The sequence below is a fragment of the Lates calcarifer genome, linkage group LG9 (genome assembly GCF_001640805.2).
Source record: "Lates calcarifer isolate ASB-BC8 linkage group LG9, TLL_Latcal_v3, whole genome shotgun sequence".
Lineage (NCBI taxonomy): Eukaryota > Metazoa > Chordata > Actinopteri > Centropomidae > Lates > Lates calcarifer.
In genome coordinates, this window is record NC_066841.1 from 22607511 (window position 1) to 22624322 (window position 16812).

General features: G+C 37.9%; 1 protein-coding gene across 5 annotated transcripts in view; it reads left to right on the forward strand.

The window, feature by feature from the left end:
- LOC108900739 (ras-specific guanine nucleotide-releasing factor RalGPS1) overlaps positions 1–9012 on the forward strand; it is a 109957-nt gene extending 100945 nt beyond the window's left edge. For all 5 annotated transcript variants that reach the window (XM_051072706.1, XM_051072702.1, XM_051072704.1 and 2 more), the window contains one exon: positions 3225–9012. In XM_051072706.1, the coding sequence (XP_050928663.1) occupies positions 3225–3254 (30 nt within the window). In that variant the 3' untranslated portion in view covers positions 3255–9012. The remainder of the gene's footprint in view (positions 1–3224) is intronic.
- The last annotated feature ends 7800 nt before the right edge of the window (positions 9013–16812 follow it).

The following is a 16812-nucleotide window of genomic DNA, read 5'->3' on the forward strand; positions in this document are numbered from 1 at the left end:
TAAAGAAAGCCTGGAGGGACATTAGTCAGCTAACACATCACACAACACTGATGCTAAGTGGCTGGTGGATCTAAGAGCAGGCCACACCAACCTCAGAGAATAAAAACCAGTTAACATCACAAAGCCAGACATCCAACAATGAGTCTCAGGCATGAAAAGCTGGGCAGCATCAGGACCTGACATGATCCACTGCAACAGGCTGTAGAAGCTAACAGTGCTTCATGATAGCCTGGCAGCACAAATAAGTGAGCTGCTAACAACAGGCACTCATCCCAGCTGGCTAACACACAGCAGGACAATCCTGATCATGAAGGTTCAGGACACCTTTGAACTACCAGCTGATAACCTACCTCTCCACAACATGGACGCTCCTCTCAGGCATCATAGCAGCTTAGCTGCACCAGGGGGGCAAAGCACAGCAGCTACTGGTCAACAGAGCAATCAACCAAGACTCTAAGACTAGACAGACCAACCTGAGCAATACCTGATTGACTACAAGAAAGCCCTACGACTCAATGCCCCACAAATGAATAGTAGAGTGCTTGGCACTATACAAGGCTAACAGTACACTGATAACACCCATCAAGAACTCAGTGCAGCTGTGGAAGCTAATTCCTGAATGCAGTTAGTTTGCTGGACTTTTGCTGTTATTGTTTTAGAATCTTTGTTCTCTGCCTTGATTTGTCATTTCAGGGGTTAGACATTATAGACGTTGTTTAGAGTTTGGACTGACTGGCCTTTTGACACACAGAGCAACATGAATATAGAACACAAAAGAGATACTTACTCACAAATTTACAGAAGCTGAAGCTCCACCATGGCCAGTTGCAGACATATTTTCTATGATGTTGGTGGGACAGTTTGAGGTCCTGTTGGGGATGCACTTGCTGCATTTGAGGAGGCAGAGGACCAAGCAGCCTGTGTGATTGTGATGCCTTTATTTGTGGTGCCAATTAATCGCGCTAAATAAATGCCTTAGTGTGAAAAGACCTCACGTGGGTATCTTCAGCACCAAGGACAGTGCTCAGGCTAGTCTTGCTCTTGTCTGCTTTTGTCATGCGGTGAATTACTGAGCTTATACTATAGTAATACAGAAATGTCAATTTTGCATTCATTGTAACTGCTTCATGATTTGTTTGTGTGTAGCTTACGGTGACAGGCCAGGGGAGTGGCTCCTATACAGTAAAAACAAACAAACAAAAATGGCAGCCTTGCTTTTGACATGTACTCATATACCTGACATGTACAGGTAAGGGGACCAAAGTAATCTCTTACATGAATTTGGTAACTTAAATCACTGTTCTCTCATAAATTGCACAACAAAGTATTAAGTTGACAGTTGTTAATGATGATAAAATTCTACTCACAACATGTCCAAATGTACACAAAGCAGCCCTCTCTAAAAAGGTCCACAGGTGGTTTATGGTAATGAGGGCAGCTACACCTTTTATACCTATAACCTCCAGCAATAACAGAAATATTAAATGACTATGATCAGATTACATTGTCCAAAGTTCTCCAAATAGTGGTCAACATAGCAATGTTTATTATTCCTCTTTCTTTATTTATTCCTCTTTTTCTTCCTCATGCTAGTCTAAAGGTACAGGTCAGTTTCTCCATACAGTTATTTGTTGACCATTGTAGTGCAGTCATTGTTTGTTGGAGGGTTTGGCTACAGTCATCTCTGTGAGATGCTGGCACCCAAGTCTTTTTAAAGAATAGTCATCCTGAACCATAAGGTTGTCAGAGATTTTTCCCAGGTATAATGTGACAAAAGACTAATCAACTTCTGTCCCAAACATTTTTACTATTTCTTTAGCAATGTCTTGCCAATATGACAAGCTTACAAGGCAGGCTCCAGAAGTATGAAAATGGTCAGCCATTTTTTTGCTATATTTCCCATATTTTGGGAAAACCTCTAGTTTGTCTTAGCCAGATTCAGATAAAAAGATGAACATTATTTACATTTCTGTGCAGTACAGAGCTAGGCGCTGGACATGTTTAGCCAAGTTTAGCACTAACACTACTAGCTGAGCAACAGCAAAATGAAAATGTATATCTTTCAACAACTTGAACACTTTTTACATTTTATGTCTTGCTGGGAAAAAAGGATTTTGTGGAAAAAAAAAACTGATTTCAGAGGCAGATACACTGATTTTTTTCATCCTGTCAAATGAAATACACACAGTAGCCACATCGCAAAATGTCATATTATTGAATGCACATCAGTTGACGTCCATAGCACAAACCAGGTTTATCATACAGACAAACAGACAGACTAGGTGTATTGCTGAGTGTCTATTTGCACCCAGGTGGTAATAGTTCACATCAGCTATTCAGGTATTTACACCCAGCCTGCCCCGGCACCCTAACAAACAGAAATACTAACATTTGCCTTACAGAATGCCCAGTGGCTTGCTTAGTTTTTTTGGCTGCACCAGGCAAAAAAAAAAACAAAACAAAACAAAACAAAAAATGGTCTACAGGAAGGAAGAAATAGTTGCAGTGTGCTGTTTAATTTGCACCAGGAATCAGGTGAAATAGTGTACACACAGCACAAGAAAGACTTGCTGTGTGCTGTGTACTAGTACTACTAAAACATGAGATTGACTTATCTTGTTTTAGTACTATTATATATTTTCAATTTTTAGTCACAGTTTGATCAGGTTTAGGTACCAAAACTTATTTGTTAAGTTTAGGACAAGATCATGGTATGGGTTAAAATAAATCCTCTCACAGCATTAGCCTCATGAGATATACATACAATATGTATATGCATACAGTATCTGATGTTTGCCTGCATGCTTGTTGGCTTTGGTCACCTGGATGCTTGTCTCTGTCATGCTATATACACCTGGGTGTAAATAACATTGTTGGCAACTGATACCTGGGTGCAAATAACATCTGCCAAAAAATACAGTAATGAGAGAAACAGAGCCAGAAGGAGAGTGACTCTTCACCATGCCACCAGATACATGACTCCAAATGGATGCTAATGAATGTTTATATCTGCTGAGTATGTAGGTAGGATTGCTCACTCATTTTCCATTAAAAAGATAAAAAGATAAACTGTATTAAAACTGCTGTGCACAGACACAGAGCAGCATCTATTTGAGACCCACGAGTGGTTTAGTGAATTTTTTTTTCACTTCTGACAGCACTAGCATCTTTCCTTGTTTCTAATATTTCTGCTGTTCTGTATATCTGTTCTATTCTCTCAACAGATACCAGCAAACCTCATGTCATTTGAATGAGAGCAGACCTTACCCAGAGGGGACATTATTGTGCCAAATCCACTTGTTTAGGAAGTACAGACTACAGTTGATTGGTATCTATTGAAATGGGAGGGTGGAGAAGTATCTGAAGAAGCTCTTTGATACTGGATGTGTGACTACACATGCCAACACACCTGCTGTCTTCTACACCCTGACAGAGTGTAATGTAAATTCTGGAAAAACGCAGTCAATGGAGGACTCTGGTGAGGCTGTCCCCTTTTGTTTCTTTCTCTAAGCTTCCTTGTTCACTGTCATTTGTTATGCTGCTATAAACATGTGAGCAAGCACATCATTTTTTTGGCCCATGTTGGGTTTTTGCTTAGGTGAAAAGTTGCATCAGTGCACAAATGTGCACAACAGTGTTAGCTGACTGATGTTGATCTTTGGTTTGCACACCAGTGTTATACAGCCTTCAAATGGAGCTCAGGTTTTCCATATGGAAAGAAAGAAAGAAAAAAAAACTCCCCTCTTGTTTAAGAAGTCCAACAAGACTATTTCAAGGCACCTAAGAAAAATATGGATGCCTGCTTTTTTGTTGTCAATTAGGGTGAAAGATTTCATTTTTTTTTTTTTTTTTCATTTCAACATATTGAGTAAGAGTAACAAACGATGTCAATACACATCCCAACTTGTGATCTTGGATCTATCTGAAAAGGTGTGGAGTAACATGAAAAACATGACCCTGTTTGAAGGCTTCATTATTACCATGAAAGATAAGCACTGCAGCAAATGAGGACAGACGATGACTCTTGATCACCTTCAGCCCTCTGACATATGGCTGGACTGAATTTGTTCTAAAAAATATGGTACTGATAGTCAGACAAAAACAATATAGAGCCATGAGTTTGGCTTTTAGAGCCAGTGTTGAACTGTTTTAAAATAAGGACGTAACCCTGGATTAGTTCATCTGTTCACCACCTTGCTACCTCAGTTGGTAGTCCTACTGTAAAAGGTATTTGTTGATGTACATAGCAAGGTTTACAAATAGCAACAATTAATATTTTCTACAGAACAAATCAAAATTTGACAAATACCACAGCAACAGTACTGAACAAGGTGATAACTATAATCAATAATGTAGAGAACAGCTAGCTGATGTGAACACCAGTATGCCAGGCAGCTGTCAGAGTGAATTTAAGTATCAGGCTTTCAACAATCATGTATGTGATGTGTGTGTAAATACTGTATTTATTTTTAAAAGAGTTTATTTTTGACAATTGGCCAACAAAGGGAAATGGTATGATGGATTATCTTTGATTCACCAACTGCTGAACAAAGCTGCTCCTCAGAGACACTGTTGGTGGGAAGCCACCCTAAAACTTAGTCTGACTCCTGATCTCACTCTGAAGGACACTAGGATGAATGAAGACTCCATCAGCATTGGTACTGTTAAATAACCTGCTTCAAAAGCAAAATGTTATGTTGCATTGTAAGGATAATTCTGCTGTATTACAACTTGCATCACTGGCCATCCTCTTATCAGTAATGATACGTACTCAAAGTTAATTACTGGGTTTTGGGAACACAACAAAAGGAGTTTAAATAGCTTGGGGTCTTGTTCACTAGTGAGGGTAAGATGAACAGGTGGATTGGCAAAGCATCCATGATAATGTGGATATTACAGCAGGGGAGAAGCAATAGCAGTGAGCCTGAAGTTGAGATTTTTTACTCACCATATACAGGGGAGGGATTGCCCTGGAACTGCCCAGCAAGACCTGGAGGATGAATATCTGACAGGATAGGAACACGAGCAGTAAGACAGACAGACAGACAGACAGGTTGGCAACAAACCTCCAAATTAAGATTTATTGGAAAGAGAAAACAAAAGCAAAATGGTCACCAGTGTATTGTGAACTCCATCACATTATGCAGACACTTTTCAGGTGCACTCTCTTTCAGTTTGACCTCTAAATAAAGGGATTAGATAATTTGAATATACATACTACAGCTTCTTGGCCCATCAGATTTTGCTATAGAGATGTGATACTGCCATGTTTCCAGATCTCTTGTTACTTTAGGTACAGTGTTATCATAACTGATGAAAACAGTGGTAATTTGTGAAAATAAGAGTTGTAATACGCTAGTTATTATCCTATAGGAGTAAAACTCTTGCAAAAAAATGTAAATGAAGTTAAAAAGTTATGAATAGATGTCAAATTTCTAATGTTATTTATGATATTAACCATAATAAAAAATATTTAAAAAAAGAATAATTAATCCATCACTTGGATAATCACATGGTTAAAAATCTAACACGTTATATATATATATATATATATATATATATAACTCATTCATGTCCCTTACCAAAATTAGTGTGGACGAATCGTCCTCAACTAGCCGATCGATTCCCCAAAATGACTGTCCGTGTGCAGTCATTAAGGCTCTCTTAAATTCCAGGGGACAATAGTCGTGATGATACATGTTAATTCCCATTTACTACAAATCACATGTAATTTACTAATTATTCTGCATATCATGTTTTAGAAACTGGAATTTCCTGTTTCTACCATTCCAGACTTTTACCAGTCTATATTTATTTTCTGCAGGGTAGGAAAATCAATTGGCAGACTCCTGAAACTAGCTTGATTCTTACAATCCATTAGAGCATGGTCAATGTTAGTTTATAGCGGTATTGGTGTATGCTGCATGTCAGTCAATACATAACAAAAATGGTATGGTCTCCAGAGAAAAAAAAAAGACTTGTCCACTGACAGGTTTATTTTTTGCCATGCTAGTGGTGTAGCTGTAGGAATGGCACTGTCAGACATTTGCTGAGTTGGTCCAGACTCGAATATCTCAACAACTATGAGCTGAATTGCCATGGAATTTCGTGCAGACTTTTGTGGCCCCAGGAGAACAAATTCCATTGACTTTGGTTATCTATCCTTTCCTCTAGCACCATCAACAGGTCAAAATTGGTATTTATCACCGTGGTTTATGATCAGCCACCTGCAAAAACTAATCCCATTCCCAGCAGCCTCAGTTCTTTGTGTTTGGTGCTATTTAGTTAGCATGTTACCACAAAAAAATGTTAGACATATTAGACCTTCTTAACATCAGCATGTTAGCATTGTCATTGTTAGCATGTTACCATGCATTAGCATTTGACTCAAAGCACCACAAAACACCAGGCCCACAGTCACTAGCACAACTGTAGACTCTTAGTATTATTACACTTTAATGCCCCACTCACTATTTATAAAATACTAGTAACTTAAAAAGAAAATCTGAAAGTGAATAAAAGGGAACCCTACCTTACATATTAAGCTATATGTTTCTGAAAAAAAAAAAAAAACATTGGATGATAAATTATGATTAGATTTTTTATGATTAGTTTTAAAAAATATATATATAAATATCATTTTTGTCAAGTCAGTTTATTTATGGGGCTTAAGCAACCAGTGTTTACCAATGTATTTTACAGAGAGATCATTACCATGGAAACACAAACAGGAGATAAATAAGATAAAAATATAAAAAAGTGGGTGGATAAAAGTGGGAGAATCTATAGTTTCAGATGAAGTCATGAAAACACAACAGACCTATTCACATAAGTACTAAAAAACAGTGTGACCTATCATATCTTTAGTGTTAGCCTTAAAAATTCAGTCAGACTCCATATCAAGTCTGCACTCACTTTTGTCAGTATCATATTATTGTTATGATCTAGATTAGACTTTTCACATCAATCTGAACTTCTAAACTATATTATGATGCAGTAATAGTGTAATGTTTACAAAAATTATTGCAGATTTCATGTACTGGATTACACAACCTGAACAAGTTTTAATGGTTAGCTAATTGAATTTCAAAAATAAAACCTGGGATGATCATTTGCAAACACTTTGATTGTCTATTAATAAAAACCAAAAGACTTTTCTTCATATTGTAAAGGAAGAGATATAATTGGTGATTGCTCAAAAATAGACCATGAAATGTCTAGTTTAACCAAAACAATAAAAACTTTCACTGTCCAAAAGCCTCTCTGACTGCCCTGTAGGTCCAGGATGTGTTCGTGCTTGTTTAGCGTTGTTGGCAGTGTCTTCCAGCAACTTCAAGCTAGTCACCAGTTCATCTGAGAGTCACTTGGACATGTTCAGAGTTACCAGTGTTCGGGACAGGACTTGTAGTTGCTGTGAGGAGGTCAGTAAGCTGATCATTACCAAAAGCTGGCACTGAATGTCTGATCAGATATATAATCTTGCTGACTTATTCTTTGATTATCTGAAAGCTTAAGATTCTTGAAAAAAGATTGTTATATTTATTGAAGTATGGTAGCTGCATGAGAAATTGGCCAGTTGTTTTATTCATTTGATTTAACCAGACCAGCAGTTCTCTACTTCCAGTCGTTGTGCACCAGCTAAGATAAACACCCAACCAAGATGACCTGGACCAATAATATTTCTATACTGGATGTACAAACATGAAACTGATGTAGATCTTTTTTTAAAAAAATCAACTTTTGCTGTGCATTATCAGAGGTAGGGGTGACAAAATGTGATATGCCAAAATAAAGTGATATGTTGTTATACCAAAATAAGTTTAGTGTTATAACGGAATAATTTGGTATCGAGTAAACAACAAGAAAATATACCCTGTTATAACACAAATATGTACATAAATGTGTGTGTGTCCGTTTGTGTGTGTAATACCAGACACATTAAGTATTCATACAAAAATCTGATACTGTCATAAAGTAGTTCTGCTTAATGATGAGCAACATTGTGGTTGGCCAATGGCCAGTGTATCCACTAGGGGACAGACTGGGGTTACATCATCTAATTCTGCATAAAGCAAACATAACTAAACATCGTGAGTGTCAACACTCAAAGTATCATAGTATCTGACATGCTGTTCATGTGAGTAATGTAACACTGCAAAAGAATGCAGGGCTAATAGCTATCATGCACACAAACATTACTAAATAATAACAAGTATATCACAAACCAAAGCAGCACATTCATCAAAATCTCAAACAAAAACGTTGCCATCATTTACCTTGAATTGTTAAACGTGTGTGTCACCATAGTTTGTATTAACTTATCTCTATACTTTGTTTTACCTATTGTATTCATTTATAACCAATGCTGATGGATCTTTGAGTGACTGATCAAAGCAGCAGAACTAAAGTTTAGTCTATTGAACTGCAGATAATCACTTTAAAATGTCCTTTTTTTCTATTATTTGTTCCCCAAATACTTACAGACATCCCACTACCATGTCAGCATGTATGTGCCAGTGACTTTTCCAAAAAATGCAGCCATGTTAGTTTAGATGCAGATTTATCCGACATTTTTCTCACAAATTCTGAGTCAAGCAGCAGTCTAGCAGTGTTTTCTGTAACTGATTATACAAATACATTTGATCCAAATGTATTATATGTTAGCATCAGTTTGTACATGATTACATCATATCACTTTCCAGTTGTTTTCAAGAAATATTTCAGTATTGCTTTACTCCTTTCTTTCAGTTGTTTTGATACTTGTATATGTCAGACCTAAACATATTTCTTTTTTTTATCCAGTTCCACAGAGGAATAACTGATTGTGTTTTATGCTACATTGCATGTAGTTTTGTGTACACAATTTCTAGTGTTGTAACTGTGAAAAAGATAACCACTGGGTTATGATTATCAGTCTGTGATTATTTTGCTAAGTTATTTCTTACCAATACATTGCTATATGTTGCTGTATTTTTCAGCTTCACACACTGGATTGGGAATAAAATTTCTGTACAGAAACTTGTTGACTGTATGTTGCCTCCATAACGCATCATTTTGTGAAGTTGCAGCTTTATGCTAAAGAAAGAAAATGTATTCCTTCATCAGTCTACACTCAATGCCACATAATCCCAGAGCAAAAACATGATTTTAGAACTTTTTGCAAATTTGCTAAAAAGTAAAAACTGAAATATTACGTGTGACATATGACACTTGCTTAGGCACAGGGTCTCTGGAGCTCAACCAGAGTAACCATTAGGTTTTTGGTCACCTCTTTTACCAAGGCTGTCTCTGTGATTGCTCAGTTAGACCATGCAGCCAGCTCTAGGAAGAGTCCTGGTTGTTTCAAGAATGTAAGAATTATGGGGGCCATTGTGCTCTTGGGAATCAATGCAGCAGCAAGTTTTTTGTAGCCTTCTCAGATCTATGTCTCAACACAGTCCTATCTCTGAGCTATACAGACAGTCCCTCAGGGCTTGGTTTTTGCTCTGACTAGACCTTATATAGACAGGTATGTGCCCAATCAAGAAACATCTCAAAGATGATCAAGGGAAATGGAAGGAATCTGAGCTAGATTGCAAGTGTCATAGCAAAGGGTCTGAATACTTATGTCAATGTGATAATTCTGGTTTTCTTTTTTAATAAATTTGCAAACAGTTCTAAAATTCTGTTTTTGCTTTGTTATTATAGGGAATTAAGTTGTAGAATGTTGAGGGGAAAATATGTTTTATTTTATTTTATTTTAGCATATGGCTGCAACTTAATAAAATATGAGAAATGTGAAGGGGTCTGAATACTTTCTGAGTACACTGTATACTACTTTCTTTTTGAACATTAAGATTGTGTAATGTCCTGTCAAAGTCCTGCCACCCCTGGGCAAACTGTGGGCACTGTTACTTTTCTAAGTGCGAGGAAGTTTCTGCAGACAAATTGCGAAAGACATCTAATTACAAAATCCAGTCAGAGTGAGATATGAAGAGTACATACAGGCATGTTGAGCAACAAACCAGAGGCTCTGTATACTGAGAGCACAGCTGAATTAATCTTCTAAATGAGAGTTGTGGGTCTCCTGTTAGCCTTGATTCCTGCCACTCTGTGCAGTATGTATAGTTTTTCAATGCTAGAATGTTACTTGGCCCCAGATATGAGGTGTAGTAATTTAAACATTACACATTTACACATTTATTGAAGGAGATGCATATACATAACTTATACATATACAACACAAAACTGAAACAACAAAGATCCTGAAGCTAGTTTGACACAGAGATTTACTTCAAGGCAGGTCATGGGCACCAGGTGATAAAGTAACACTGATATTAAGACCCTTCTGATGTCAGTTGAGATTGTGCTTTTTGCAGCATATTCACAAACATATTCTCAATCAAATCAAATCAAAACAAAAGGTAGTTGACACACTTTCATATGAGGAAGTGAGAGGGCGCATTTCCTTCCCTAAGAGGAAGATGCAAAATGACAAATGATCAACTGTCCAATCACGGCTTTGGGGAGGGCACCATAGGCAGAGCTGACGGCAGCCATTACAGTCACAGAGATGTGACGAGAGAGATGCGTTTTAAGGGATGGATTGTGCTGTGGGAGGCAGACACAAAGTAGATAGCTAGTGTGGATAACAAGTCTCAGGCCTTCAGGCTTGGAATTGAGACTACAGGTTGGATGAATCAGTTTCATTTATATAGCACCAAATCATAATATACATTACAGAGAGAGAAACCCAAAAGTTCCCACCATGAGCACTACTAGATGACAGTGGAGAGGAAAAATTCCTGTTTAATGGAAAGAAACCAGAACCAGACTCAGGGTGGACGGCCATCTGCTTTTATTTACTGTTGTATTCATTACTGAGTCTGGTTATTAGACTTAGACTTAGACAGACTTTATTGATCTCTCTTTATTGACTCCCTCAGGGAAATTAAGTTTCCAGCAGCTTATACAGACAGAAGCAGCACACAGGACAGTTTCCAAACGACACAGAATATTATATATACATACACACACACACACACACATATATATATATATATATATATATATAAAACTTAGAAAATAAAATGACACTTGCAGTAGGTTTTAGCTATTTTTTATTTACTTTCTGAAATGTACACGTGTTGTCAGAATAAAAATGACAGTTACAGTTACTGACATTCTTCAGTATTACACAGGCCATTTCCAGCAGACAATATGCAGGGCAAATGGTCTTCCTTAACCATGAATATACATGTACTTCAAAGTCAGAATTGAATTATGTCAGAATTCAAACCATGTGAAAAATTAAAATCTTAATAAATTCTTAATACTGTCAATAATTGTTAAAAGTGCAATATTATTCCAGCATACATGTGTACTGAAACTAATTTCTCATTTTGTTATGGTCGCCTTTAAAGGAAAAGAAAATTAATTAGAAATTAGAAGTTAGAAAAGGGAAACGTATAATGAACACAAAGATCTGTAATTAAATTGAATCAATATTTTGCCTAGTGATTCTGTATGTAGTGGTAAAAAAGGACAGTCTGGTCTCTCTCTTACTAATTTGTATGTACTGTAAGCGATCTTTCAAATGGGATTGAACTGTGTATTGTTTCTTTTCTGCTGTTTGCCTGATTCTAACTTTCATATACTACCACTCATTTTCGTATTTGTTACCTGTGCAACTGATTTTGTTGTCAAAGACCTGGCTCTGATTCTTGTCCTCTGATTTAAGTATGATGTCCTCTTTGACAACATTCATGTCAATGTAATGGAAGGTGAGGACTTGGCATTATGGATTAGTATTACATCTTTCATTGATATGGACACTCAGCACCGCAGATCGCAGTCTATAATTGGTAAATTGTTACTGATGTAAAATAGTTAGATAGTCATGCAAATAATGTTGACTACAAGCATGTTCACCCAAAACTGTATTCATTGTTGTCACTACTGTGATTCTGGTATAAGTTGATTTTAATGTGACAGGAAGTCACAACAATACAGCTGATTAATTTAATAAATACACTACACTTATGCACTGCAACATTTACTCCCTCAGGCATAATACCTTGCTTATGTGTTAGCATCAGTTTATCCTCCTCCTTAAGGGTGCTATATGTAAGTTTTTGCTATCACTGCATTAATAGTGCATTAATTGCCTTTTACTTACCAGTCTGGAGGAAATGTTGCAAGTTCAGCATCAAACTTCATTCCTTTACTCACCAAGAGCTGTGTCAAGCAGTGGAAAGCAATGCCAGTGTTAACTCTTTTTACACTTTTCCTCACCTTTTTTGTTCTTTTTCTCTCCTCTTTTGCTAACCAGATAGCCCTGGCCAGTCCTGTCTTACAATATTACTTTGCAATAGCAAGTCACTGTAGCATCCAGGTTGCCCTCAGTCCAACACAAGAAATAGTGCTTTCCAAGAGGGCAGACTCTTGTCTTGTAAACACAACAATAACTGAAGCCGTTGGTGAGTAAACAGCAGGTAATGCTAACGTTGGCTTTGGAGAAATAGCAAAAACTTATACATAGCACCTTTAAACCAGTTGTTTACTGTAAGCTAATTAACCTAGCACTCAACACTTAATGACAATTCAGCCAGGACAATCCCTGTAAATGTCTGTTTGACTGCTTCTTGCAGCACAGCACCATCTCTTAAATCTACAGTCGGTTACAACTGAATGTACAATCAATAGAGTGGCGCAGGAATGAGTGCTAAAATCCAGTAATAAGGTAGCATTTTAGCACGTCCAGTGCCCTCATTCCAAAGTCAGTGGGGTCTGCAGTTGGCACAAACTCAAGCCATTTTTATGTTTCATTCTAGAACATAAAATACATCAGTACATAGCTCGCTTGTGTTGTTTTAAGCTTTTAAGTGTCTTAAAAGAGGTAGTGGCCAACAAGTAGCCAAAGTGGTGTTCTTTTGCAAAGATTATCTCACTGAATAAAATGTTTAAGTATCATAAACTTTTGTTGATCCCAGAGTTTATTTTCTGCAATAATTCAAAAACCAATGGAAAAATCCCATTGGCTTGTTGTCGGGGGGACTGGGATGATGCTAACGTCTGGGTTGGCCTACAGAGATAGGTAGTCAGCTAGCTAGCTAGATAGATACTTTATTAATCTGCAAAGGAAATTCACAATTCAGGGAAATATGTCATCACTGCATTATTCTATTAGTAGGTTCTAGTATTAGTCCCATAACCAAGCACAAATGTTATTTTGATGTGTTGTTGGGTACCAGAATCGAAGGAGTAATGACATATATGCACACAGAGGAGACAGGTTGACAGGTCATTACATTAATATAAAATATGTCTGAAAATGGCCTACTTGTGAAGCTTTTATGTGTCTGTAAAAAAGCAGTTTCTAACAAGTGACTAAATGAGACTAATGAGAGAAGTTGTCGACATAACGCAGCACACATAAACCATTCTACTTACTCGTCCACCTTTACTGTGTCATTGTCTTTATACTCACACTCTTGCACTATTTACTTAACTATTACTAACTTTCAAAGAAGAAAGGCTTTTGTGGTAGAGGTGAGCACGCTAAATGAAATTAGAAGTTGGAAACTTAGTGATGTGATGTTGACATCAAGGGGAGACAGAGATTGGGAATGACTAGTATCATATTTATTCTCAGGCTATTGGCAGTTAAGAAAGCAATCAGAGGAAACAGATTCAGGTGACAGAGATGACAATTTTTGAACGTGGACACAGTAAAGCAATTTTGGAAACAGTTTCCCTTGTGAAGAATGATTTAAAAAGAAATATGCTACATCTCCTCATGAAAACTGAGGACAGTGCTTTGCTGCCCTCTTTTGGACAACACTGAAGTAATACAGTCTTTCAAGCTGCCATCCAACAAGCACTTCTATTGGAGTATAATGTATTTTTGTGGGAAATGGCAGGAAACATGGGGAGACAGGGATGGGGAAAAACATACAATAAAGGTCCCAGGTCACACTCTTGAAAGTGACCAAAGTGACCAATGGAAGAGCAAGCTATTCAGCAGGCCCAGGACAAACTCTGCCACTGTATGAGGTGCATTAAAAGGTGCGGGGATGAAGAGGGTGAGAAGAAAACCCACAGATGTGCAGTGCAGGCAGAGCAAGAGACAAGAGAACAAGAGATTGCTAAGTTGAGAGGACATTACTTTGGAGCAGCTCTCACACACAGGATCACACCCAGTACCTATGCAGTTACTCTTCACTGTCACGACATGCTCATGTAGCACCAAAATCCGTCTTTGAAAATGTGATGTCAGCTGTGTCAGAGGCAGAGACAAATTACAGGACATTTTACTCTGATTACCCAGAGAGATTTGATGACATATTCCAGGTGCTGAGAGAGGCTCTAACTGTACATTGTTTCAGTAGCAGTTGGATAAAAGGGTTTCTTGGATACCATGTCAGTTCTTGGGCATTAGATTGTTCCAGCAATTGTTATTAATTCAGACATAACAACATTAAAATGTTTATCTCAGGCCCTCGATCCCCCAGAGTAGGTGTGTACCTGGATCATGAAGCAGGTGATCTAAAATCATGATCCTCCTCCCCAGTCTTCAGGCTATATTCTCTCAGCTACTCTATATCAGCTTTATGTTTATTGATGGCTTTACTGAGCTCAATGAGAGAGGCACAGTTACAGCAGCAGAGGATGAGATTCTATCGACTTTTTCCCCCTCTCTCTCTTCCTAAGGCTAAGGAGTTTATATGTTTACCGTGCTTTCCACAAATAGCTCGTCACTGTGGCTTTCTATTAGATTTATTATGCTATTATGCTAAACATATTCTGTGAGGCCACAGTGACCATGACCTTTGACTTTTGACCACTAAATTCTAATCTGTCATCCAAGAACATGTTTGTGCCAGATGTAATGAAATTCCCTCAAGATATTACTGATATATCACATTCAGGAATGTGACAGACAGACAGATAGACAAATATGCAACCTGAAAAAATAATACCTCCAGCCACAGCTGTTGCTGGTGTGGAGATATAAAAATACAAACTAGCTTTAACATTAGCTTTACTTCAGCCATTTACAAATAAACTCTGCTTACCCAGTAATACCTCAGTAATCCAATAGTAATAATAGTATAATTTGGATTGGCACAGCATCAGCAGTAGCAACGTTGTACCAGACCATTAAGATGAAGAGAGAGCTGAACCAGAAGGCAAAGCTCTCTCTTGAGTTTTTACCAGTTGGTCTATGTACTAGCCCTCACCTATGGTCATGAGTCTATAGTCTATAGGTCTACAGTGAGGCAGAGACAAGTCCATCCATCCATTATCTATACTGCTTATCTGTTAAGCTTTGTGAGTTGGAGCCTATCCCAGCTGTCGTTGGGCAGGAGGTGGGGTACACCCTGCACAGATTGCCAGTCCATCACAGGACCAACATATAGACAAATAACTATTCACACTCACATTCACACCTATTAGAGTCACCATTTAACTTAACGTGCATGTCTTTGATGGTGGAGAGAGAAGCCCCAAGAGAGATCCTTCTTGCTGTGAGGCAACAGTGCTAACCACTGCACCACCGTGCCGCCCACTGTTTGAGACTAGTATCTCGGAAAAAGTTACAGTTTGGTTTCCAAAAGCCTGGATGTGCATATAGCTGGCTCACCAGACTCAAGTTCAACGCATTCAGATGCTTTGTTATGTCAACCAAAAATGCCAAATCTGCCACCATACAGTATCTGACAGTTCCTGAATCGGTTGTCTCTTTTTTGCCATATATAATTTATATAGTACATCTCCATATTCAGCCTGAATGTTGAGCAGGAGCAGCTGAACCTGGTAGTGGAACAGGGCTTTAGAGCGAATGAAATTAATTGCCATTGCTTTCATAACATGATCAAATTTGAGATGTTTCATGCAGAGAACCTGCTGATGTTGACTCCTTCCTCACTGACTTTATTACAGATCAGTCATGGCAGGCGTGCCATCAGTAATAATCCCACTGACTCTCCATGGTAGTTTCATATCATCAGCAGCTGAACAAACAGAAATGAATAAATCTGTTCATCTTGTCTGGCCTTTAAAGCTTTGGAGGTCAAGCATGTCTATGTTCATGTCATCCTTATCTCCTCTCAAAAAAAAATAACAAACTGAGCAGTGTCAGATTGCCTTGTCTCTCAGTTGTCTCTTAATATCTGATGACAAGTCTTCAATTTAATACAATCCAGTTTTATTTATATAGCATCGAATCACAGCAAAAGTCATCTCAAGGCCCTTTTCATATAGAGTAGATCTAGACCGTACTCTTTAACATAGGTATTTACAGAGAAAAACCCAACAAATCCCACCATGAGCAGCACTAGGAGACAGTGACAAGGAAAAACTTCCTTTAAGAGGCAGAAACCTCGAGCAGAACCGGACTCAGGGTGGGCAGCCATCTGCCTCGACCGGTTGGGTTGAGAAAGAGACTGAGAGGGGGGGGGGAAGAGGGGGAGAGGGGGAGAGGGGCTAGAGAATAGTGACAGGAACACATGACATAATGCAGATTCATGTAAAAATGTAAAGTGGTATAATACAATAATATCATAATATCATAATATAATACAAACAAGGTAATAATGGTAATGACGATTAAAGTCGTAAATGCAATAGCAGCAGTAATACTAGAAGCTGTACTAATATTTTCTAGTTATAGCAGCAGGAGTTGTAGGAGCAGCAGGAGACTTGTCATCACAGATCAGACTCTACATATATACATATAATATCTGCAGAAAGTTTCTCTTTACAGTATATTTCTTAAACAAGGCAACAGTGTGTGTGTATGTGTGGGGGGTTTGGTTGTAGCTCTGTAGA